Here is a 27,492-nt window from a genome sequence, read left to right on the forward strand (position 1 = left end):
TGTCCTAAATGGCCCAATCAGCTGAACAAAGAGTGATGCATAAATGAAGCAGAAGACATGCTGAAGTTGTAATAAACGTGATAAACATGTCTGGGTAGCTATTTTTTTTTTTGAAGCATTGTTTCAAAAGCCTCGAATTTTTTCTTGTCATGGCATCTGATTAGAATAGTCTTTTAACCAGGTTGTCAATGTACAATCCCGAGAAGAATTTTCCACCCTACTTACCACATCTTTAAGATAGTCATTCACATTTATGGCAATTTAGATTGACTTTGCGCCCTCTGCTATCTTAGTTGATTTGGATCAACGGTATGGAGAAACAAGTGAAAAGGTAGCATTCAGTGCGTGAAGAGATGAGTGCTGTAAAATTTATCTGTAATATTTTTGTGCATATCTTGTACAAAAAGCAGAAATTTTCATTTTACGAGCCAGAGGTGGAAGTCAGGCTGCGTTGAGCATAACACAGAAGGGGACCTTTGTGGGAAGGAAATTGTGAGCAGTAGACTGTACAAAAACAAATATTGGTGTCGAGAATATATTATGGGCACAGCATGGAAGGAGCACCAAACTGTGTTGGTTGTGCTACTTTCATTCTGCTCCCTCGATTGCATTCTTCTTGCGTGGTACTGAATTGTTGAGGATGTAATAAGGTTGAAAATCGGGTTCATTTTGAAAGTAGCGCAAGAAACGAGCGCTATTTTGCAACTAAACTTTTTATTGGAATAAATACCCATCTCATGAAACTAAAACCAAAGAAAACAAACGTGATAGCAGGAAAAGTGTAGGGCACAATACAGCTGCTGGGGGTGCTTATTACCTAAGATAAGGTTCCTTTCGATTCACAAAAATAAGAAAAGATCTAAAGCATGCCATGTTTCAGGGTTCATTCCTTGCAAAACGGGGGTGGTATACGAGCTGCCAGTTTCCTGTGGGAAGGTCAGACAGGACATTGTGTAAATGTACGGCTAAAGGAACACAAAAAAGCTCTATCAGGGTCAAAGTTCTCACATTTGGTTCACCATTGCCAGGGATGTCAAGATTGTAAGCCCCTTTATGAGGAAGTAGAAATATTGTCAACTCATAAGAAACGAATCCAGCGTGAAATCACGGAGGCTTTTTACATATCAAGACAACGGAGTAGATTCATAAGCACACCTCACATAGAACTAATCTCTCCCGCGGCTTCCTCCACCCTTTTTTGGTAACTCTTTCGTAACTACGAGGCTCTTCTGCTTTTGATTTTGCACCTTATCTTAGTTAATAAGCACCCCCACCAGCTGTATCGTGCCCTACACTTTTCCTGTGCTTGACGCTATCACGTTTGTTTTCTTCTGTTTTAGTTTCGTGAGATGGGTATTTATTCCGTGTTTTCCAATAAAAAGTTTAAGTTGCGAAATAGCACTCGTGTTATGTCCTTCTAATCTTGGTCCTCGTTTCTTGTGCTACCTTCAAAATGAAATGCAGGAAGCAGTCAGTGCTCATTACTTAAATACATGTACTGTCCCAGAATACATGACCAGCCACTGTTGACTAATAAACAACAAATAAGGTTCCATTCATGTCTTCTGGTGATGCAGCGTATAAACAGATGATAGGTTCTCAAAGACATGTGCGGTGCTCAGGTCACATAACCAGCGTATAAACATCAGAATAAACCATTGTTTTCATTCATTCTTGTTACGCCCCAGATACAGGAAAATTTCCAAGAAGCTCGTGCATTATATATTTGCATATATTAATGGTTGAATAATGCAGCCATGGTGGTTTTTTATGTGCACTCATGGTTGCAAACCAGTGTGACTGTAGTCATTGTGTATGGTAAGTGATGTGAAGGGCAAAAGAAATGACTTTCCTTTCTTTCTTGCTACCAGCATTACGGTAAGTAAACAGGCATGTGTCCATTAGTTATTGGTGAGTCTGCTGACCTGCGCTACAACGAAGTGATATGTGAAAGCAATTTCACTGAATTTGAACTAGCAAGTAATTTTGACAGGTCTGTTGCATAAGGAAGGAAAAGTTGACCAGTCAGCACCGCACTTCCTCATCCCAGCCTGTGAATGCTTTGCTGTCATGAAATGACCTCACTAAATATTGTTAGCGTGGAATCTATGTCATAACTATGCACTTTTTAGGCAATACAGGTTAAAATGAAAGTAAAGGGACTAATACCTTGAAGGGAAAATGTTTGGGTGTTTTGGTTCATTGTCAGCAAAGCAAAGCGCTAAAAACCACAAAGGACGAGGAGGGGACAGGACAATAGCGCACTTTCAGCAAATGCTTAATGCTGTTCCGGAGCATATATATATATATATATATATACACTTCAGTATTACAAAGGGAAAGAAGGAAAGACGTGTACACGCGCCACCTAAGCTAAGAAATCTGCTCTGTTTTTGGTAGAGCCACCGACGGTTTGCTGACGCATTCATCACCTGATCATGCTATCTGCGATGCTTCCACAATCTCCCTAGTCAGACTGGTACGGTAGCGATACATAGCAATAGTTTTGCCGAACAAAAGATGGCAAAGTGTCTCACTGTCACACTTTTTACAATGCGCAGCTAACTGTCCGTCTATGGCAATGTTGCCGACCTTTTTAGAGTGTTCTTGCAGCCGGACGTTCAGACATCTTCCAGTTTGGCCGATGTAGTGTCTACCACATGAAAGCGGGATTTTGTACACAACATCCTTCTGGCACGGTACCAAGGGATCCCTATGTTTGATATTGCATGCTGGTTCTTGCGCACGTGTGGGACAACTTAACCTACAAAGGCTCATAAGCTTGTTTGGTTCGGAAAACAAAATTTTACTCCGGATAGTTGCCTCACTTTCTTCAGATTGTGCGAGAAACCATGCACATACGGGATGACAGCTATCTTCTCTTTATCATGTCTTTCTCTTCTATTTTCTGCTGTCAGCTCTATCACGTCTTTCTCTTCTATTTTCTGCTGTCAGCTCGTTGCTCAGGCTCGCCTCTGATTTCCGTTTGCGATTCAGGGCCTCCGCTACAGAAACTATCACGTGCCTGGGGTAACCTGCCACCTTCAATAGAGCCACCTGTGAGCTAAGACGCTCATCAACGATGTGTTGTTGTGCCGGTGGGGTTATCACACAGTAGCCCACCGTCAACAGGGTTGTGCCAAGGAGTTAGTAACGCAGCGCTCGTCACCCGTTTTGTGAACGAGGGCTGTCAGCTCCCTGGGCGGTAGCGATGAATCCGAGTCGGCGTTGGTGAGATGAAGAAAAGGCTTTATACACTATTTACAGGTACATAAACAAGGAGTTCGGCTCTGGGGCCGAAAGCTACCATAGGCGTGCGTACGCGACTGTTCTTGCGCAGCGACGGCCGGGGAGATTCCGCCGCGTCCGCACTGTCAGGGGGCGAACTGCTCCCGATGGACGCTAGTGACGAACTCACACTCGGAGTCTCGAACGGAAGCATTTGAGACTCCGTCGCCGAGAACCGTTGACGCTCAAAATGGTCCAATCCGACGGCAGCATTTTCGCAGGGCCAATGAGAGAGCTCGCTGCGCTCTCGCTTCAAATATGCCGCGGGGCGAGAAGGGGTTCACCGTCAGGGCCACGGCGCGCCGTGCTGTCTGGACGTTCAGCTCATGTTGAAACACGTCGCTCCTCTCCTTTTGGTACGGCTCGCCTCCAGTGCATTGGTGCTTTGCAGAGAAGTATCCAAAGTTTGTGAAGGAGGCGTTCGCCGAAGAAGTTTGGCGTCCGGCTGAATTTCTGGGCGGCTTTGGCCAGGCACAACAGTGTTGGCATGACTTACTAATAGCACTTGACAAGAAGGACAGCACGATTAGGACAGCACGCTATTCCTCTTAACCAGCTTAGAGTGCAACGGACTATACGGTAGGGGAGGCTTGTTGGCCCTTGGCTCATACACCCAACACGCGTGATCTTTAAAATACAGTCGCAGATCCAAAAACTTAATGCTATTCTGCTCGGGCAATTCGGTGGTGAATGTGAGTGGCTTAAAACATGCATGAAAAGAGGCTAAAATCCGCGAGACATAGGGGTCTCCGAGAGCAAAAAACTCTTCTGAATCACTGCCGACAAACGAGTCAATAAAAACAGAAGTATCCAACAAAATAAAAAAATCATCAACATAACGAAACACTTTTAAAATCCTAAGATCATCAAGCCGCGCACAAAGAATTTTGCCACAACGAGCCAAAACAATTCACTTAAAATCAATGCGGTGCAAGAACCAATGCAAACACCTTGCTTTTGCAGGTAAATGCTATTGTCAAAGGTGACAAAAGTAGACGTCAGGTAGCAAGATAAAAGCTCTAAAAAACCACTCACACTTACATCACAGTTGTTTTGAAAGTCTACCGCGCCTTACTCGTCAATTGCTGCCTCTACGTAGGACAAAAAACCACTGTGTGGCAATGAATAAAACAAATATTTTATATCCACTGAAAAAGCAGTTAGGGCGTTGTTGTCGCATGACCTAAGGTAATCGATCAATGGAGCAGAATCCCTAGTTGCAAACGGGTCGTCCACGTCAAGCCTTTTAAAGGGCCACTGTCCAGGGAAGGCCCTTTTAAGCAAAGGAGCCCAGTGTTTCGATCAGGTACCGGAGATAGTTTGTGCAAAATGCTACAGTGACACACGCGCCGCAAAGCATCGAAAATACAATTAAAAGCTCTCTCATGCTCTCCTTCGAGAAGCCAGCTTCCCCGTTTCCTGCGCTAGCCCGTCGAGCCACCGTAATGACGTACGTACTGCGAACGACGTCCATTGGTCCGTCTCGCTGACCGACGGTAGGTAGGTAGGGGTCTTTGGGTTATTCTTGGGGGGGGGGGGATACCTGACACGGGTTATGCCGGCGTTAATTCGCGGCGGCACTCTTGGTGTCCGGGGGGAAGGGGAGGTGGGATGTTGGGAGGGGAGGGGGGGGGGGGGGTCATCATCTTGGAGTCGCTCTCGTTGTCGTCCTCGTCATCGGCTCCGTCGTCAACGCTGTGGCCAGGAGGTCAGCAGGCCAGGTGGAAGGCTACAGTTGTGCAGCCAGGCCGGACTCTTCCAGGAAGGCCAGCAGGAGCCGGTGGGCTGCCAGGGGGCTCCTGGCCGGGAAGAGCAGGTGGTCCTCAGTGGCAGCAGGAAGTCCGAGGGCCCGGTAGCCTGCCTCCATCTTGCGACGGTGGTGGGCGTATGCTGGGCACACACAGAGGAGGTGCCCCAGTGTTCCTGCATCACCGCAGGAGGGGCATGCTGGAGAGGGGGCCCGGCCACGGACATACAGCTCCGGTGGCGTCCAGGAACCACCGGTACGGAGGCGTAGGAGGAGAGCTCGCTCCCTGCGGGCGAGCTTGGAATGTCGGTGGAATGTCCTCCCCTCGGCGATGCACCGATCGGGGTGCAGGGCCCTCACCGCCTTCTTGAGGGGGGCCTGGAAAAGTCAAAGGCAGATACATGGTGAGTCATACTTACCTGGTCGGAGTGGGCCGCTTTGGCAAGTGCGTCAGCCTCATCGTTGCCCTGGATGCCCGCATGGCCCGGGATCCAGTGCAGTGAGATGACGAAGCAAGAAGACGTTGGGCTGCTCGGCCAACCCGGTTCAGGTGACCCAGGTAGGCCTTGTATGCAGGGATCCATGTGAGGCGGTGATCGATCACCAGCCCCAGGTACTTGACCTGGCGTCTCCAGGGCAGGCTGGTGCCGTCGATCATCAGGGTGGTTGCATGGGCTGACGCTCGCGCTCCCGAAGGGTGCACCATGAGGGCCTCCGACTTTGCGGCAGAGAGCTTGAGCCCCCTGTCGAGAAGGAACTGCTGCACGGAGTCGAGGGCTCGTTGCATGGCTTTCCTAGCAGAGATCATCCTCTTCCTTGGGGCCCGGACCCAGAGCGCCACGTCGTCAACGTAGATCGAGGTCAGCACTCTGTGGTCCCGACCCATTTTGATGGCGCTCGAGACACCGGCCAGGACCAGGTTGAACAAGAATGGGCTGAGAACAGACCCCTGGGGCACTCCGGTGTTGATGGGGCGAGACGAGCTCAGGGTCTGTCCAACCCGGACCTGCAGGGTAAGATTGGAAAGAAAGGCTGTTATGAAACGCCGCAGGTTACCTGTGACTCCCAGGTCATCCAGAGCCTGTTGGATGGCCTGGTGTGGTGGATGGTCGAAGGCAGACTCGACGTCCAGAAGGGTGAGAAAGGTGACGTCGCCCATGTACTGTGCCTCTTCCAGTGTGGACACCACGTCCGTGATGGAGTCCGCTGTGCACCTGTGTCTCCGGAACCCAGACTGGCTTTCAAGGAGAAAGTTCTTCACCTGTGCAATCCAAGAGAGGCGCTCCAGGACCACGGACTCCATGGCCTTGCAGGCTGCGGATGTCAGGGACACGGGGCGGTAGGACGAGAGCTGCTGGGGGGGCTTCTTCCCCTTGAGGATGGGGAACACGACGGCCGTAGTCCAACTCTCGGGAAGGATGCCGCTTTCACAGATCCCGTTGAACACCTGCAGGAGGCGGGCCTTTTCTGGGGTGTCTAGGTTGCGCAGCATTTGGAGGGTGATCCCATCTGCACCTGGAGCCATCTTTTTCTTGGACCGGTTGAGGGCCCAAAGAAGCTCGTGGGTGGTGATGGGATCCGAGCACTGAGCAGCGACCATGGAGGTTGCTGCGGGAGGAAGGGAGTGGCGAGTCTGAGGCTCACGTAGCGGAGGGCTTGGTAGAGGGCCTAGGGCGGGGCGGGCGGCCTTGGACAGGTGGTCTGCCAGCTCCTCGGCTAATACCTGGTAGGACACCCCTCTGGCGATGGCGGCGCCCAGGACAGGATGGCGGTTGACGGTCACCTGCAGGAGAGATCGGAAGAGACGCCATGCTGTCGCTGACTGTCGGGCGGTTTGAAGCTTGTGGCACACGCTGGCCCAGCCTTCTCGACCCCGTCGGTTGGCTTGTCGGTGGCAGTAGGCGTCGACCTTCCACGGGAGAAGGATGGGTGTCTACAGCTCGCTGCGCGCTTTTTCCTCGCCACGGCCAGACTGAATGCTGCGGAGTGCGCTCCCTCGGCTGTTTTTTTTTTTTTTTCGCACTCACGGAGTGCCACGCCCCACCTCACGCCAAACGTGGAGGAGGAAGGGGAATTTGTCTTGCGGAGGCTAGACGACCTCGGGCAGGAGAGTGAAAAACCTTTGCAAGGGAACGGAAGGAGAGAAGCATGACAGAATCGGCTGATTGCGATGGCTGTAACTGTGTTATTAGTTACTCTTTTCAAAAACATTTTGCGGCCTTGCGTTCTAGGGGCAAAGTCTCACAGTCACCGGGGAAGAAAATATTTTCGACCGGAGGGTGGACAGTGGGCCTTTAAGACTCAATTGCAAGAAGTCAGCAATGCACTTCTGCCATGTACCTGATTCCGACACGATCACACAGAAAGGGCATTCCACTTTATGAGTCTTAGCTGAGAAAAACATTTGAAGGGAGTCATAATCACTGCTCTCAATCTTCTTAACGACACTCAACCGGTTGAGCTGTTCACACAGCTTCTTAGCTTGCGACTTTACTCTCTTCAAAGAAATGTTTCGGTGTGGCTTAAATACAGATTGGACTGCTTCTGACACTTTACTACAGAACAGCTCTTGCCTGAGCACAGCAAACCCACCCTTCTTTTTATTGGAGGCGGCAGGTTACCCCAGGCAAGTGATAGTTTCTGTAGCGGAGGCCCTGAATCACAAACGGAAATCAGAGGCGAACCTGAGTAATGAGCAGGCAGCAGAAAATAGAAGAGGAAGAAGTGATAAAGAGAAGATAGCTGTCATCTCATACGTGCATGGTTTCTCACACAATCTGAAGAAAGTCAGGCAACTATCCGGAGTAAAAGTTTTGTTTTCCGCACCAAAGAAGCTTATGAGCCTTTGTAGGTTAAGTTGTCCCACACGTACGCAAGAACCAGCGTGCAATATCAAACATAGGGATCCCTTGGTACCGTGCCAGAAGGATGTTGTGTACAAAATCCCGCTTTCATGTGGTAGACACTACATCGGCCAAACTGGAAGATGTCTGAACGTCCGGCTGCAAGAACACTCTAAAAAGGTCGGCAACATTGCCATAGACAGACAGTTAGCTGCGCATTGTAAAAAGTGTGACAGTGAGACACTTTGCCATCTTTTGTTTGGCAAAACTATTGCTATGTATCGCCACCGTACCAGACTGACTAGGGAGATTGTGGAAGCATCGGAGATAGCATGATCAGGTGATGAATGCGTTAGCAAACCGTCGGTGGCTCTACCAAAAACAGAGCAGATTTCTTAGCTTAGGTGGCGCGTGTACACGTCTTTCCTTCTTTCCCTTTGTGATCATCATCATCATCATCAGCCTGACTATACCCACTGCAGGGCGAAGGCCTCTCCCATATTTCTCCACTTAACCCGATTCTGTGCTAGCTGCATCCACTTGACCCCCGCAAACTTCTTAACCACATCCACCCACCTAACTTTCTGCCGCCCCCTGCTACGCTTTCCTTCTCTTGGAGTCGAGTTTGTTACCCTAAGCGACCATCGGTTATCCTCTCTTCGCACTACATGTCCTGCCCATGCCCATGCCCAGGGAGTGCGTTGCCGGAGGTGTTCACCGGCATCAGGTCGCACCCCAACCTGTTTATGCAATTCCATCGACACGCGGATATTTTTTTCTTTTTTTTAATCCGGTGGAGAATTGCGCAGCTCCGGGATTTGAACCCCGGTCCTCTTGCATGTTCTATCACTACCCTTTGTGATACTGAAGTGTATATATATATATATATATGCTCCGGAACAGCATTAAGCATTTGTTGAAAGTGCGCTATTGTCCTGTCCCCTCCTCGTTCTTTGTGGTTTTTAGTGCTTTGCTTTGTTGATAATACCTTGAGATTACTAGCAAATCAGGGAAAACACACTCTTATGAATCCATTGCGCAACCCAGACGAATGGAAAGTGAACAAATGCTGTACGCATTATGGAAAGCAAATGTTAAAATTCCGACTGCGAACGCTGAATGATTTCGTGAAAGGCAGCAATACAGATATTGAGTCTACTTCATTTAAGAGCATGTGCAGAACTAAAACAGCACCTTGTTTTTGGAATGTGTTGCACATTTAATTTTGTTTTTGTTTTTTATTCCTGGTGTCTTTGAATGATGTTGCATGAGTGGCTAAGCACGTGTTTGGCTCACCATGTTGAACTAATAATTTGATTCTAAAGTACTCATGTTTGACTTGTGCTTGTCACATAATGCTTTACTTGGCGCCGTTTTTAATTTTTCCATACTTTTTTTACCACTGCGGCATGCAGCTGCACATTGTGCTTAGGAAATGTTTGTGCTGTAGTATTTTTCTCCCATGCGTTGCCTTTTCCTGCCATCTAGTCAAGCCTTCCCAACCATCCTGGATATGTTGAATAAACATTGCATCCTGCAGAGACTGCGGCCGCGGGAGAATGTGTCCGAGCTGAGCAGCCTGCGCACCACGGTGGCCCAGCTGAGCCGCATGGTGCCCATTGTGAAGTGGGAGCAGCTGCTAGGCACCTACTTCCATGGCCACTCCATTGGCCAGGACACGGCTGTGCTCATCGGCCAGCCACACTACTTCAGTGGCCTCAGCCAGATTATCTCCACTACCGACACCACGTACGTCATGATGGCTCATCTAAGTGGCACCTTTCCCATCACCCTTGCATGATCCCTATCATATCACTACAAACTTTTTAATTTCAGCCACCCACCTTCCCTTAGAATCTGCTCTTTTATCATTACAGGTTATCTTACTTTTGCAATACATGACCTGCCCATTTCTTGTTTTCTATTAAAATTTAATTAACCTGTGTTCACTCCCTGACCCATTTTGCACGCTTCCTGTCTCCTAGGATTATTGCTACCATTTTCCATTCCATAGCCTTTCACAAAATCAGTGCCAGAGAAGAATCCCCATTCGGTTCCAAGATGACAATGATGGCAAGTGCACAGGAAGAGCATGTCACCCGGTGTTGCCCAGAAGCATGGAAGGCGATCTCCAATGAAACAACTGCAGCAGGTTTTTCATGTTTTTCTCCCCTTATCCTCAGCCTGACTATACCCACTGCAGGGCGAAGGCCTCTCCCATATTCCTGCAATTAACCCAGTCCTGTGTTAGCTGCATCCACTTGACCCCTGCGAACTTCTTCACCTCATTCGCCCACCTAATTTTCTCCCACCCCCTGCTACGCTTTCCTTCCCTTGGAATCCAGTTTGTTGCCCTAAGCGACCATCGTCCTCGCGCTACATGTCCTACCTATGCCCATCTCTTCTTGATTTCCACTAAAATGTCAGTGACTTGAGTTATTTCTCTGACCCACTCTGAACGCTTCCTATCTCTTAACGTTATCCCTACCATTTTTCTTTCCATAGCCCTCTGCGTTGTCCTCAACTTAAGTAGAACCCTTTTCGTTAGCCTCCACGTTTCAGCCCCATAGGTGAGTACAGGTAAGATGCAACTGTTGCATGCTTTCCTCTTGAGCGATACCGGTAAGCTGCTAGTCATAATCTGTGAGTGCTTGCGAAATGCGCTCCATCCCAGTCTTATTCTTTTTGTTATTTCCTCCGCAGGGGGCATCTGTTAAAGCAGATGTTTGCGTGTACTGTGCGACACCACGGACCCCGAGCACCCACGCTTAGCCGTGCGTGGCATCGCCGTGTCTGGGGAAAAGGGGATCCTGGTGGTTGAGCCGATGCCGAGTGTTTGGACCTTTAAGGCCCCTCGGCGGAGGCAACACACCACTTTGGCCCATGCTTCCCATAGACGGCACCTCCGGGCTGACCCACCCGGGGGGAATCGGCAGTCGCCTTTTCCTATCCTCCCCTCCATCTTTCACTTTCCTATCTTCTATCCTACAGCTCTCCTGTCTTCTTCTCTCTTCTTGGATTCTTCCTTCTTCCGGGCGGCTAGGGTTAACCGTGTGTGGTGTAACTACCCTGGGTTACCCATATTAGGTTATAGTTACTGTGTACAGCTGGCGAGGGTAGGACTTATTTATTTAACTCCTGCCCCGTCCCCTTGTTGGACTCGATGGTGGGTGGCTGGCACTGTGACCGAACAGCATACTTACTTTATGGCTTCTTCAAGACAAAATGATCGCCAAACAAAGAAAAGGCGGACCGAAGTAACCTCTCAATTCTTTAATGAAAAACTAGAAATATTCCCCAAGTTCCACGTTATCCACAGTGAAAAACCAGAAAAGCCAGCCCGCATGGTGTCTCCCTTCATCGTGTCCAAGTCTCTCACACAAGCCCTGGGTCCAGGATACAAAGTATCCAAGCTGGGCAGTGGGGACCTCCTGCTTGAAGTCAAAGACAAAACTCAATATGACAACATTCCAAAGCTTGAGTCGTTTGGGGACATCCTATGCACACATCATTGTCTATGCAGACATCATTGAATACTGTCCGTGGCGTGATATCTGAGAGCGATTTCTTGAACCTCACAGAAGAAGAAATGCTTGAGGGGCTTAAAGAACAGCATGTAACCAATGTGCACAGAATAAAAATAAGAAAAGATGACAAAGAAATACCCACTAAGCACCTTGTCCTAACATTTGCCACCTCCACACTCCCCGAATCTATTGAAGTAGGATATATCAAAGTGACTGTGCGACATTATATCCCCAACCCCAGACGCTGTTTCAATTGTCAACGCTTCGGTCATGGCTCACAGAGCTGCCGTGGCCGTCCAAAATGTGCAAGATGTGCTGGAAATGACCACACCTCTGAAAACTGTGCAGCTGTGCCACGTTGCGCCAACTGCGATGGGGAGCACCCTGCCTACTCCAGATCATGCCAAACTTGGAAAAATGAAAAGGAAATCATAGCCATAAAAACAATAGAAAACATCAGCTTCAAAGAAGCGCGCGAAAAACTGAAAAAGAAAAACCCATTCGTTTTTACAGCAAAGGCAGACTACTCCAAGGTGGCGCGTGGGGGCGACACGCCACGCTTGAATCTGGCTCCTGTCCAGGCAATGCCTCAGACAGGACCACCCCCGCCCCAGGCAGGGACAGCGAAAGCTTCCTTGCCATCTGCAAAACAGGGCCTACCGGTCTCACAACCGCCAGCCCAAAAGGCTTCCCTTCAGAAGAAGCCTGAAACACAAGCACCCGCAGCTGACCAGCGGACGTCCAGCGCCTCCGAGGAAGCGATGGACACTAGTCTTAGTTCGCCGCCGCTTCTGCGCCGGCACAACTCCCTTGAAAAGAAAAAAAGGGACAAACCCCGAATAACGGGCCCTGAGAGACCCGAAACCTAAATTTTTAACTCTCAACAAAATCCACCCAATATGGCGTTCCTCATTCACTGGAACTGTCGAGGTCTAATTAACAACTATAGTGATGTAAAAGATCTCTTAAACACGTTCTCTCCATTCGTCATCTGTTTACAAGAAACAAACCTAGGACCTGAATATAAAAACATTCTAAAAAATTATAAAGTCTTTCGGTGTGACCGGGAGCAGTCTGGTAGATTATCAGGAGGTGTCGCTATTGTTATCCAAAGTGGTGTTGCAACCAGACAAATCAAGCTCAAAACTAAATACGAAGCCGTAGCTGTCACCACTTTGCTTTTTAAAACGATAACGATATGCTGCTTATATCTTCAACCTCATTCACCAGTAAATCTCCATGACTTAGAGGAGCTTTTAGACCAGCTGCCAGAGCCTTATCTGGTAGTTGGTGATTTTAATGCCCATTCATCTTTTTGGGGCAGTGAATTAACAGATACTAGAGGCCGCATATTAGAAGATTTTATATTATGTAACAACATATGTTTGCTGAACACCGGAAAGCAAACATACTGCTCACCAAGCTCTGGAAAAATGAGCTGTTTAGATCTATCCCTCTGCTCGCCATCGATTTTTAATTATTTTAAATGGGACGTGATAGACAACCCGTATGGAAGTGATCATCTACCTGTTGTTATTGAGCTTTTATCTTCTCCATCAATCATCCCTTCTAAACCACGTCGCTGGAAGCTCCACCTAGCCGACTGGTCATTGTTCAAATCAGAAGCCAATTTAGAAAACATTTTTTCAGACAGCCTCAGTGTAGATGAATTAAATGAGCTTTTCACGACCCGTATCCTTGCTGCTGCTCACCTTGCTATCCCCCAGTCCTCGGGCAAAATACAACCAAATCATAAACTGTGGTACACACAGGAATGTAAGGAAGCAAAAAAACAACAAAATAAAGCCTGGGGTGTCTTTCGCAGGTACCCAACGCACGAGAACCTAATGAACTTTAAGAAAGCAAGAGCAAAAGCAAGATATATTCGTCGCAGCGCAGAGAAAACATCTTGGAAAAACTATGTTTCATCTATAAACAGTTCCATCACATCCAAAAAGGTATGGGAACAAGTTCGCAAACTAGATGGTACCTACTCCCCCTACACAGTCCCTCTCCTAACCCCTCCAGGTGTGCAAACTAGCTTGCAGGAGCAGGCAGATATACTCGGTGAGCATTTCTGCAGAGTGTCTAGCTCTAACCACTACACAGAATCATTATTAAGATATAAAATCACAGCTGAAAAACAGAAACTCCCAACTAGCGGTGGCAGCAACGAACTGATTAACAGTTTAATCACAATACAAGAAATTCATAGAGTTCTATCTACTGGCAAAAAGACTGCCCCAGGCCCCGACGAGATACATTATGAAATGTTGTCCCACCTCTCTGAGCCATCTGTAGAAGCCCTTCTAAAGTTTTTCAACAAGATATGGGTAGTAGGACAGATACCGCAGGCGTGGAAAAAAGCTCTGGTTGTACCATTTTTGAAGCATGGCAAACCACCAACTTCGGCCAGCAGTTATAGGCCAATATCATTAACTAGCTGTCTGGCAAAATCATTTGAGAGTATTCTTAATATTAGATTAATGTTTATCCTAGAATCCCAAGAGCTTCTCGACATTCATCAGTGTGGCTTTAAGAAGGCATGTTGTACAACTGACCATCTTGTCCGTCTGGAAAATACCGTCCGAGAAGCATTCATACACAGACAGCACTGTCTAGCGGTCTTCTTCGATCTTGAAAAGGCATACGACACAACATGGAGGTTCGGAATATTGCGTGACCTTGCAGACTTGGGCATCCGTGGGAGAATGCTAAACATCTTGCGTGATTTCCTCTCTAACCGCTCATTTAATGTTCGTCTAGGCACAACTATGTCAAAAACATTTATCCAAGAGAATGGCGTACCACAGGGATGTATTTTAAGTACTACATTGTTTGTTGTAAAAATGAATAGTATAAGTAAAGCAATCCCAGAGTCTGTTATGTATTCACTCTACGTTGATGATTTGCAAATTGCCTGTACATCATCCAACATATCATCCTGTGAGAGGCAAATACAGATAACATTGAATAAGTTAGCTACATGGGCAGACAGGAATGGGTTTAAATTCTCCCCTCAAAAAACAGTAGCTGTTCTTTTTTCACTGAAGAGAGGCCTACAGACAGATCCAACTTTATACCTAAATGAAGCTGAACTGCCAGTAAAAAATAAACACAAATTTTTAGGTATAACTTTTGATAAAAAATTAACATTCCTGCCTCACATAACTAACCTTAAGAAGAAAGCTTCTAAGTCCCTCAACATACTCAAAGTTCTCTCAAAGAAGCACTGGGGATCCGATCGAACATGCCTCTTACACATTTACCGCTCTCTTGTACGCTCCAGTTTAGATTACGGTTGTATTGTGTATGACTCCGCGAGGTCATCATATCTAAAGTGATTAGACCCAATACATAACCTCGGCTTACGTCTTTCTAGTGGTGCATACAGAACATCCCCCATTAAAAGCATCTATGTAGAAGCAAATGAACCACCCCTAGCCGACAGGAGGAGCATGCTTGCATGCGAATGCATACTCAGGATAAGATCTTTACCAAAACATCTCTGTTTCCCCTTAGTTACAAAGTGCCCTTCCAGAACACTGTTCGTAAACAAACCCCATGCTATCAGGCCTTTACTACTCCGCTTTGAAGAAATATGCCAAGATTTAGGAATACTGGATGCACTTCCAACTGTAGCCCAGAGACAGTATCCATTTCCGCCCTGGTACAGCCTTCCCTCTACATGTGACCTCACACTGACAGCCTTCCGAAAAAATCAAACAGCACACGAACACATATTACAGGAATACCTAGCACTACGAGAGAAGTATATGAACTTCACAGAATTTTTCACAGATGGATCAAAAACAGCAAATTATGTTGGATGTGCTGTCGTGCAAGGCAACAGAGAAAAAGTCATAAGGCTACTTAACAGTGCCTCAATATTTACTGCAGAATGTTACGCTGTCTATGTAGCTGTAAATAAAATTATGCAACAGAACTGTGAAAAGAGCATAATCTATACCGATTCTTTAAGTGTGCTTACGGCATTACATTCCAAAAATGCAGTTGAGCCTATAGTAGGGAACATCATTCACGGCATAGAAAAAATCACAATGCAAGGCCAAACCATAGTCTTTTGCTGGGTTCCTAGCCATGTTGGGATAGATGGTAACGAAGTAGCCGACTCATGTGCTGCACAAGCTCGAACTAAGAAAATAAAGAAAATACCAATTCCCTACAAGGATTGTATTAAGTTAGTAAAAAGAAGCCTGATAGATAAATGGCAGAAAAAATGGAATAACGAAGAGCAAAATAAACTACACACAGTAAAACCCATAGTAGGAGAATGGAAATCATGTACACAGAACAAACGCTTCAGTGAGGTGATTTTGTGCCGTCTTCGAATCGGACATACACACTTGACACACAATTTCTTACTGAGAAAAGAGCAAAAACCATTATGCAAAGAATGTGGAGGTGAGCTCACCGTGAACCACATTTTGATCTCGTGCACAGAACTTGAACAGTTAAGGAAAAAATATTTTACTCCATTCTATAATGAACGCATCCCATTCCACCCCTGTTTACTATTAGGAGACAACCCGCTTGTTGAAATTTCATCTGTTTTTAGTTTTCTTAAAGAGTTAGGGATTCTAAATCAGCTGTAATTTTCTAAACTTTTCATTTTCACTCATAAAGAAGCTCAGCAACCTAGTGTTTGGCGCATGATGGCCATAGTAGCCTATGTGCCAAAAAACCCAACCCAACCCAACCCTCTTTTTGTTATTTCCCTTTCATGATCCGGATCTGCGGTTACTACCTGTTCTAAGTAGACAAATTCGCTTACTACTACCAGCGCTTCGCTACCTAACGGAAACTGCTGTTCCTTCCCGAGGCTATTGAACATTACCTTCATCATCATCATCATCAGCCTGATTATACCCACTGCAGGGCGAAAATCTCTCCCATATTTCTCCACTTAACCCGGTTCTGTGCTAGCTGCATCCACTTGACCCCTGCGAACTTCTTAATCTCATCCGCCCACCTAACTTTCTGCCGTCCCCTGCTACGCTTTCCTTCCCTTGGAATCCAGTTTGTTACCCTCAGCGACCATCGGTTATCCTCTCTTCGCACTACATGTCCTGCCCATGTCCATTTTTTCTTCTTAATGTTACCTTAGTCTTCTGCATATTGATTTTCAAGCCTACTTATATAACAGTGCAAAGGGGGTTTATGTGCTGCTACTGTCCACACCCACTCAAGGCCATTGTGGGGTGTCACTTCTACTGTCATCATCACCACTCTCGTGTAGTCACATCATATTGTGGATAAAAATAACAAATGTTTTTTTTGTGTGTTATTCAGCCTATGTTGTGGAAATTTTGCTTTCCATAATGGAAGGTTTCTTGTGCAAACTATCCTGCCAGTTCACCCTCGGTGAGGAAAGAATCTTGTTGGGTCCAGCAGCTGCATCACTATACACTGGTGCAAATAGTGGCCACTGCCGACACTTGTCTCTCTCGATGGCGCACAGGTAGCACTGAGGGCAAAGATGTGTATTCTCTCGCCATGCACTGTCCACATTGGGTCTTATTGAAGTGCAGTAGAACCTCAGTGGTATGAATTCTGGGATGATACAAATTCGTAAAATTCCTCATCTGGAGTGGATTGTGTACAGTGTGTTGCAGATTCGTGTAGGAATCTTGAATCGAAACGAGAAAGAAGAGGTTTTGGACTAGGGGTGCGCGCGGAGAGACTCTGCACCATGTTGTGGTATTGATGGACAGCCGGGTATTAAACGCATTCAGAGGTGTGCATGCCCTCTTTCCTCTATACAGTGTGCAGATTAATGTTTTGAACACTCTTCCATGTGACTAGGATGATGTGAATGTGCAAGCTGTGACTGCAACCTTCAGCACTCCATTGACTCTATGATTGCTGTTTGCATGGTATCCACAGGGAGCAGTCATTACGGTGGCAGTCCATGCAATGTTGACATCGTGATTATGTAGTCTCACCATGAGTAGTGAGCTGTGGCGGCACGATTATGAATAAATCAGCTTGGCCTAGAACAGATCTGGATGAATGCATTTTCTATGGTTTTGTTCAATTTGGTGGTATGAATATTTGGATGACGCAAATGTTTTTTTTTTTCACCACCTCATGAGATCTGTATCGCCGAGATTCTACTGTATTTGAAACAGGGTGAAAAAGACAGAAAGAAGCCCATCTGTGCCTTTTCATAATTTTTTGTGCTGATTGTAATAAGTTTGTGGCAGTGCTTGACAGGGTGCACACTGCTCTGTCTTTTACTGCTGCTTTTCCACATAATGACAACTGTGCATGCCCTCTTTCCTCTATACAGTGTGCAGATTAATGTTTTAAACACTCTTCCATGTGACTAGGATGATGTGAATGTGCAAGCTGTGACTGCAACCTTCAGCACTCCATTGACTTTATGATTGCTGTTTGCATGGTATCCACAGGGAGCAGTCATTGCGGTGGCAGTCCATGCAGTGTTGACATCGTGATCACCAGTTATGTAGTACTCACCATGAGTAGTGAGCTGTGGCGGCACGATTATGAATAAATCAGCTTGGCCTAGAACGGATCTGGATGAATGCATTTCTATGGTTTTGTTCAATTTGGTGGTATGAATATTTGGATGACGCAAATTTTTTTTTTTTTCACCACCTCATGAGATCTGTATCGCCGAGATTCTACTGTATTTGAAACAGGGTGAAAAAGACAGAAAGAAGCCCATCTGTGCCTTTTCATAATTTTTTGTGCTGATTGTAATAAGTTTGTGGCAGTGCTTGACAGGGTGCACACTGCTCTGTCTTTTACTGCTGCTTTTCCACATAATGACAACAGTGTGTTGATGTGTGCAGCACGCTGAACCACTACATGATGTGGCGCATGGTGATGAAGTATGCCCCACACCTTGATCGAACTGTGCGTGCCCACTACTTCCGTTTCCAGAAGCTCATCCATGGTGAGTGTCACTGGCAGAAATCTTGCGCATGCAACTTCATCTTAAGGATTCATAAAAAAAATTTCACTTTTTTGTTTTTGCTGATTTTATTATCTCTAACCCTTCCTCCTTCATATCCACCAACCCCAGCCTTGGATGTAGACAAGAAGAGATAGAAATCTGCGATGTGAGCATGCGAGCTGACAGACCAGTGGGCAGAACTGAGCTGCATTTATGGCGGCTGCAAATTTCAAAACAAGGCCGCTTTTGTGGCATTTCAGGGATGTAGAAATAGCAGTTTAGATTTTGTGAGCACTCCAGCATTATTCATGAAGAAATTAGAAACAAGTTTATTTCTGTCTCCAAAAAATGCACTGCCACTCTCAAAACTGCAACCGCCATTGGCTCAAAGCTGCTTATCCATGTTGGGCTGCAGCACTGTGGTTCAATCAGGCTTTGAGAAAGTTTTGGATTATCCTTCCTTCTCGGGAATGGATCCTTTTTTAGTAATGCGCCTGACAGTCTGCAGGTCACAAGGATGTCTGCTAAAAAAACTGCTGAGGCCAAGTCCTATCGTCGCCACATGGCAAAGCAAGCTTGCACAGAGGGCACTACAGAGGCAACGCGAGGACCTATACAGTCGAACCTCGATGTAACGAACCTCAATGTAACGAAATTCGCGATGTAACGCATTTTTTTCAGTTCCCAATCACTTCCCCATTGAAAACCATATATTTTTTTTTGCGATTTAATGAAGTAATTTCGTACCGCACTTTCGATGTAACGAAGTCCTTGCGCATCACATGCATGTGACAGGAGTGACTTTCATAATCAAATGAGAGATAAAAGTTTAGCCGAGACAAAACGCATTTTGTATTTGTCCTTTTACGCGCCAATTTTGCCGGCAGTCTGGGAATCTGCGAGAACGTACAGCCACGCCATCTGTTGTACGCATACAAAACCCGCTGGCACGAGCTATTCGGCGTGGACCCAAAGTGTCGACTGTGCGGAGCACCGAAAGAGACCCTCCAACACATCCTACAACAGTGTCTAGCTCTTCGTGCGGGTCCACAGTCATGCACCCTGGCCGAATGCTTAGTGCTGTCAGGCGAGACCGAAGAGGCCCAAGCAGCACACGCCGAGGCCACGAAGACACGGCTTCAGCTTTGGGAACAGCAGCAGCCACTCCGAAATAACAGCAGGGAAAACTTAAACGGGTCCTGCCCTGCCAGAGCAGCTCTGAACCACGTGGAAACAGCACGACAACAGCGGCTACAGCGCAGTGCCAAGGTTTTGCGCCACCACAGACAAATCAGGGGACAATGACCCTGCAATCACGCCGGCAGCAGCCACAACGAACTGGGGCTGGCTGATTTTGCGACGTGTTTGCAACTGACAGTGAAAGACGCTGTGACTTGACTTGGCTCTTGGCCTAAACGTGGCTACCGGATTGGATTCCTGAGGCTTCATGAGGGGCCGGCGTTGCTGCGACCCGGTTGGAATAAGCTAGAAGCCTGGTTCAATCGGGTGAAAATAAGCAAATCGTTATTGCAACCCATGGATTGGCTTGGCTTTGTTTAGCTTACCAAAGTTTCCCGCCCTTTTCAAGCGCACGCAAGACTGATAGTCAGGCGTGCTTTACATGACTGAGATTTTCGTGCGGTTGCCCTAATAAACGGTATTTAACCGCATGCTCCTTAGTGTCGAACTGCGTTGAGCTTTCGATTGAAACTTTCGATAATACACCTTTGGGGCGTTCGGGCCCACTGCCGGCCAAGCAGGCTCAGTGGTCGTCAACAGAACATTCGGGCGCACGGAAGTTGAAAACTAAATGTAGAACTCCAGACAGCGGGCAATGACTCAATACATGCATACTGAAGTATCTAAAGAATAGAAAAAATTTCTTACGTACCGTACAACACGAGAGCACACGGCTGACACGGTGACACAGCTCTCACGGCTCCCACCATGAAGGACAACGACCAGCCATTTTGCTACTAAAAGCAACACAAAACCCACAAAACAATAGCCGGATGTGACATTTTTCTTAAATCGGATAAGACGTCACGGGTTGCAGGAAGCATTTCGCTGCTGCAACCGGGTCGCAGCAGACGGCGCCCTTCATGAGGCCGCTCGACCGACGGTGCCTTTAAAGTGCAATAGTGCCACGAAAGACATATTTCAGTGCACCGTGACACAATGTTGTGATGTACTACTCTTTTCCTTTAACTATCCATTTCCCCTGTGGCGTTGACAAATGCCTGCCCTGAGTCAAAAGGGATCAGGACTTCTCACTTACTTACTTACTTACTTACTTACCCGCGGCACGGAAGTTTCAAGATGCGTCACGCCATGACATCACTGGCCAGTCGGAGACTCGGAACGTGAAAGCGCAAACCGGAAATATGCGTACGTGAGGCCTGAGGAGGCTGACGAAGAGTGTCGCGTTGTAGAGCTCGACTGAGGCCTACGAACAGCAGCAGCGTTTCTTCTACTTGGCTCTGTTCATCGTGCAGTGAGTTTTGTGTCCAAGATGAGTGCTCCTCGCAAGAGAAAAGTTTTGTCTATGGACATGAATGCCAAGATCATCACTGAAGTAATGAGCGGCGAAAAGAAGACTGTTGCCGAAAGGTATGGACTTTCGCAGAGTTCACTGTCTACGATTCTTAAATTGAAAGACAGCATTATGACTGCCGTTAGTGCGGGTGGCTCGGGCCTGCAGCGGAAAATTAAAGGAGGCAAGCTACGTCGACGTAGAAAAGGCCCTCTTCACGTGGTTCTTGGATATGCGTGCCAAAAACATGCCGTTGAGCGGGGTCATTCTACAACAGAAGGCCCTGAACTTCGCTTGCATTCTTGGGTGCAACGACTTCAAAGCCAGCAGCGGGTGGCTCCAACGATTTAAGAGAGGCACAACATTGTTGGAAAGGTGGCCAGCGGCGAGTCGGCTGAGGCGATTGAGATTGGAGCATTTGACTGGCTGCGTGATCGTGTCCCGGGCATTTTGGCACGTTTCGACGTCGCCGACATTTACAATGCCAACGAAACAGCATTTTTCTATCGGCTGTTGCCAAAGAAAACATAGGCGCTGCGACATGCCATGGTGGCAAGCAGAGTAAGCAGCGTTTAACTGTTCTTTATGTGCCAACATGAATGGCAGCGATAAACGCGTGCCATTCGTAATTGGAACAAGTGAGAAGCCGCGCTGTTTTAGCGTCAAGAAAACGATGCCGGTGAAATACACGTCAAACACGAAGGCGTTGATGACGCGGGATTTGTTCACAAAATGTCTGAAGGACTTGGATGCTGAAATGCGCAAGCAGGAAAGAAGCATCTGCCTACTTGTGGACAACTGCTCCGCGCATCATGTTCAAGACTGTGCGCTCACCAACGTCGAGCTCGAATATTTTCCCGCAAATTGCACCTCCCTGATACAACCACTGGACCAGGGTATTATTAACAGCGTGAAGTGTTCGTACTGCTGCTGAACATATAGCTCAAAAGAGAGACCAAAATCGACGTATTCATGGCCTTGGAGATGCTATCGTGGTCATGGGAGTCGATGAGCAGCGAGATTGTCGCGAACTGCTTCAAAAAAGCGGGCTTCAAGGATAGCATGCACTCAAACTAAGAACTGGGTTGCGAAGCTAATGACGACGACCACGAAAGCATACCATCCACATCCAGCGCAGACGTCGGTGACTCGTGGCAGCTACTCTGCGATCAGGGTGGTGCTCCCAGCGACGTGACGCTTGAAGACTGTTTTCAGCAGCGCTTGTGCTCTTACAACCGAAGAGCTGGATGATGCCGCTATAATTCAGAGTGTCACCGACCCGGGAATGGAGGATGACGGCTCTGACCAAGATGCCCATGTGGCGAGCAGCGCGCCTACACCGACGCAAGTCATGGATGCGCTGGATGTTCTGCGTGCGCACGCGGGCGCGCATTCACATGAGCAGGCCTTGGTAGCCCTGTCTACATACGAGCGCCTCATAACGCCGACGCTTATTAAAAAGCATCAGTTGAAGTTGACGGAGTTCTTTGCTGCCACGTGAACTGGATCGACTGCACGTACTCCACAAAGTTCCAATAAACATTTTTGCATTCATGAAACAGTCTCGTAATTCCATGAATAACACGACCATTGAGTTCGTAAACCAAATTTTCTTGCAGCATCCATTTTTTTTTTTTTTTGCGTGCGATGTCCTCGTAGAAAAAAAAAGTCCAGTGTTGACAAACTGATAGAGCTAGTGTGACCGTACCGTTAAAACGGGCGAGCGGCGAAAGAAAAATAAAATAAAAACATGCCCTGGTCGCATACAACGAATAAAATAAAGTGCAGAGCAAGAAAAGCGACGTAATTAAGCACTGATAGAAACCGTTCACTTAACCGTCACATAAGGGTTCGCCAAGTGCTTCGTTGCGAGCACAATCCCACCGTCAGCAAGAATAGCCGCACCGGCGTGAGCGATGCGAACATATTTTTCTTTATTTTTTTCCCCATTGATGCGTCCCCGCCTGCTAATGTTTAATGATGATACCAGTGGCGACATCTTGTGGCGGCTTTGAGTACTAGACGCTGCGCTTGTTCTTTGCTGTGCGCACACGGAGAAAAATGATGCCATCGCGGTGTTTGCTATCACTCATTATGCTCCTGATATAGAAAAAACATCCGGTGCCTTGTTAGCGCTGCTATTACTAGATTTTCTTGCGTATTTCCTCAATAAGTGTTTTACAAGTTCCCATCAACTAGCAGTGCTCCACGAACCAGTTATACTTTATTTTGACAGCCGAAACATGGGAACCTCGGCGTAACGAAATTCGCGATGTAACGAAATTTTCGGCTGCAAGTAGGACTTTGTTCTATCGAGGTTCAACTGTATATGATGCAGGAGAATTATAAGAAAATGTGCTACTTTGCAGCTCCTTATGCTGCATTTTCCCCTTTTTTGTTTTGAGAAAAAAGCGTCTATTCACTTATTTAAAGTTTGTTGAAATTTTAACACCCTTTTTTCTTTGTTTCTTATTTTCAAGCAACCTTGCTGCTTGTACACATTACTTCACCTGTCAATGTTATATCACTGGGAAATTTCGCATGGAATTCTTTAGTATTTGCAAACTGCAGCTATGCTATTTTTTATTGCAATTTGTCTTTGTGAATCAGATATAAATTTGTGAAACCAATATAGTTCCATCAATGAGAAGGAACTTGGAGAGTAATATTTTTTAAACATTCAAAAAAGGTTTTAGCTAGAGCACCTTATTCTCACTGTACATTGCATCACAATGAAGGAAATTACAAATTTCTCCCAGCTTTGTGATATTTATAATACAGTTAAACCCCTTTATAAGGGACATGCACTGGGGAGCACTTTTTGTCTCATATATGCAGGTCCCTTATATGCAGGGTACAGCGTTTACACTTTTTAACAAGACCTCATTTCGGTGCAGGTATCTTGCGGCTAAAATATGCAAAAGAGAATGATACATCATGTCGCAAAAGCGTTATAATAGCTTTCCTTTACATAATGCATTTGCTTGGTGGACCACCACACTGACTACACCTTGCAACTTTCTTACATTTATTTACTGCTGAAATAGTTGTAAATCGTCTGCTTCATGGCTGCATTGACGCTGTTCAACACAGCCTCTCCAAGCTTGAAAATCAGGCCAAGAGCCTCATGGCCAATGTGCAAACTATGTTTGCAGCGATTGCAAAGTATGATCGTGATGTGACTTGGCACCGCAACTAGCGATTCGCAACTAAGTTATGTGTCTGGTAGCACTACAAAAATTCAAGTGAAAAAAAAAGCCACGAAATCGTAAAAATAACTAGCTTACCACCAAGGTTTTAGAAGCAGCCAAAGCTATAAAACATCACCAGCAGCAATATCCCTCACAAATTTATGCTTGTTTGACAAAGGGTAACAGTGGCTGTGAGTAACAAGTCTGTCTGCGACTGTCGCTATTGAGATGAAAAATAAATGAAAAGCAAACGAGGCATTTCTGAGTGGAGTTGAAACCGGTTGAACAGCAAACAGAGCGGTTATTTGCCCTCACCAGAGCAGAACCACTTGTGTTTTTATGTCATTTGTTTTGATCTTGGCTTAGCTGTGTCTCGCATTCTAGACACAATGACTTGTTTATGTCCGCGCCATCAGCTGAGCACTTTCTTTGCATTTACTAGATAAATTTGTCACTCATACTGAAATGCAACGTAATAGACAATTTTTGCTATATTCCTGAGACTAGTGGACACAACACCTATGATAATTCGTGATAGGAAGCTCTACAAATTTGAGAACCCAATGTGCATTCCCAATGCTTGCATATGCAGTCGCACTTGTGCTTTTCGTGGTAAGCCTGAAGAGCTTCTCTATGTTGCATTCCCACTGCAGGGGCTTCTTTTAGTCATTTCATAGCTGACTGACCTGTTCTCTTTTCTGAAGTTATAATTAATAATAACGGCACAGATGTGTCTCTCTTCTTTTGTTTTCACTGTAGCTGCTACTGAACCTGGCGATGGATGGTGCCGCATATACTGTTAAAATGTCTGTTATAAGCAAGACTGAGTACCAAACTTCCAGTTGTCTTCTACATACAATGTCTGTTAAAAAGGAGGTCCAATTAATGAAACTCATAGGGTGGCCAACCATTTGGGTGAATGGTGTCTCTTATAGCCGATTGTCTGTTACATCCATGTCTCTTATAACGGGGTTCAGCTGTAATATCAAATAGGTGCACAAAATTTCCCTCATACAGTAGAATCTCGGTGATACGAAATTCAAAGGGAGACGAAAATTTTCGTATCACCCGAAATTTCGTATCACCAAAAAACGAGCAAAATTCGTTTTCAAGCCTTCCAACAGGTACGAAATATTTATTTTCGTTGAAAGAAATCGCGTATATCCTTCTGCACCTTTTTTTCCGCGAGATCTGATAACAGAGAATTTTGAAAACTGAAAAATTGGGCCGCTGTCTTCTCCTGCACAGACTCAGAGGTCACGGCGCGCCGCAGAACATCGATGGCGTGCATCGTTTCTGCTGCCGTCGGCGGTGGGTCATCAACGCTTTGGTCGTCGTCATCTTCGTCACTGCATGGAATGCCAGGCTGTGATGACGTTTCCTCCGCAATATCTTCAACCGTGCGGAGACCACAGGTGGCGAGGTCGTCGTCCGCGGTGACGAAATCGTCGACGCAACAGTCGACGTCAAGTTGATTCCAGACATCGATGGGAATCGGGTCTGGCACTTGCGAGGCAGTAGCCACAGCAGATTTGAAAACCCCACACTTCGCGAAACAATTGGCGATGGTCGTAGGAACGACGCGATCCCAGGCAATTGCAAGAAAATGCACAGCGTCCAGAAGAGTGATCTGGAGATTCGCGTCCTTCCTTTCAATCTTCGCGAGGAGGCGGCGCATCAACAAAGCTTTAAAATGGTGCTTAACATTCCTTATAATCCCAGCATCCAGTGGTTGCAAATGACTTGTTGCGTTCGGGGGCAGGAACACCACCTTAACACTCTGTAGTGTCATTTGTTTTGGATGGGCGGTGCACTGGTCCAGCAGCAAAACTATTTTTCTGTTGTGGCAAGACATCTTGCGGTCGAGGTACGTGACGAATTCCATAAACAAAGAAGACGTCATCCATGCTTTTTTGTTCGCCTTGTAGACGCAGGGCAATCGACCGGCTGCCTTAAAGCATCGGGGCTTTTGATATTTGCCAATGACTGTCAGCGGCATCTTTTCCGATCCGTCGGCGTTGCAACAAAACAAAACTGTGATACGTTGTTTGCTCTTTTGTCCGCCCCGGCAGGCATCGCCTTTAAAGCACAAACTTTTTTCGGGCTGGAGATTGTAAAACAGCCCTGCTTCATCTACATTAAAAACATCACGTGCCTCATATCCCGCTATGTAAGACGGCAGTGTGGTTGTCATCCAGTCTTCCACAGCGGAGGCGTCGACCTTTTTTCCTTCGCCACAAACGGTCTTGTATGAAAGATTATGACGCACCTTGAACCGGTGAATCCATCCACCGGAGGCCTGAAAATCATCAATTCCAAGTGTGAGTGCGATGTCCGCTGCCTTCTCACGAAGCACTTTTCCGTCGATGTTGACGCCGGCCGCCGTGACCTCTCTGAACCACGTTAGAAGAACCTCTTCCAACTTCACATGGTGGGCAGTTTTGGCTTCTTTAGAATTCATCGCGAAGTGCTGCACATTCTGCATAATTTGGTCGCGCTGACCAACGATCGTTGACAACGTTGACAGCGGCAGGCCTAGCTCCTTGGCCATGTCAGTGCGCCTTTTCTTGGGCTCTTTGTCCACCTTATTTAAAATTTCCAATTTGTCTTTAAAGGTCAGCGCCTTTCTCTTCCGTGACATTGCAGTATGATGTATCTTTTCGCGTTGCTGAGATGATCACAAAACGACGCGCTATCAACGCGTTGTCAGCCTCAACAAACGAGAAAACGAAGCAACGTGTTGCCGCTGCAGCGGAGACTCCAGAAATCGGAAGAGCGTGGCCTGCGGGGCGGCGGAGAAATGTGGAGAGGGCCGCAAGGCCGTGCGCACAACACCAGTAGCAGAAAGCAACAACGAGATAAAAAAAAAAATGCGGGGGGGAGGGGAGAGAAAGAGAGAGCGGGAGGGGGGGGGGGCAAGATATCGCTGCCTTCTTCGCCAACTTCGCTGCTGCCGCGGGTTGCCAAGCCGGTTTTTTCCTCGCTGTATTTTTTTTTTCTTCTTTCGCGCGCGTGTGCGTGATCCGTGCTATCAGTGCTGCGCCGCTGCGCACGCTTTTCTCGCTGTGCGTGTGTGCGTGGGCCTCGACCGGTCGTGATACTGAAGTTCGTATCACCCGTAGCGAAAAGAAAAAGTGTTCGGAACATCCGATTTTTTGCCCACTGAACGCAATGCAATTCGGCCGGGGAATTTTATGAATTCGTATCACACCGAATTTCGTATCAGCCGAGTTCGTATCACCGAGATTCTACTGTATTTCAAATGCATGACTTGCAAAAATTTAACCAAACTGGATAGGCAGAAGTTAGCACCAGATTTAAAAGTGGCTCCTAAAAATTGACCAGATGTGAAATTTCTCACCACCTGTCCCCTCAAGGAGGAACAGTGCACCATTTGTGGTCAAAGGGAGACAGGCATGA

At 46.7% G+C, this 27,492-nt stretch overlaps 1 protein-coding gene across 1 annotated transcript in view; it reads left to right on the plus strand.

Annotated features, from left to right (window-relative positions):
* The window catches only part of LOC146194177 (endothelin-converting enzyme 2-like), a 300,553-nt gene that overhangs the window by 181,516 nt on the left and 91,545 nt on the right, over nucleotides 1-27,492 (plus strand). The window contains exons 4-5 of the mRNA XM_084597281.1: nucleotides 9,419-9,627; nucleotides 18,245-18,348. Of these exons, the coding sequence (XP_084453407.1) occupies nucleotides 9,419-9,627; nucleotides 18,245-18,348 (313 nt within the window). The remainder of the gene's footprint in view (nucleotides 1-9,418; nucleotides 9,628-18,244; nucleotides 18,349-27,492) is intronic.

The sequence above is a fragment of the Amblyomma maculatum genome, chromosome 3 (genome assembly GCF_055883805.1).
Source record: "Amblyomma maculatum isolate TAMU_Amacu chromosome 3, ASM5588380v1, whole genome shotgun sequence".
In the NCBI taxonomy this organism is placed as follows: Eukaryota; Metazoa; Arthropoda; class Arachnida; order Ixodida; family Ixodidae; genus Amblyomma; species Amblyomma maculatum.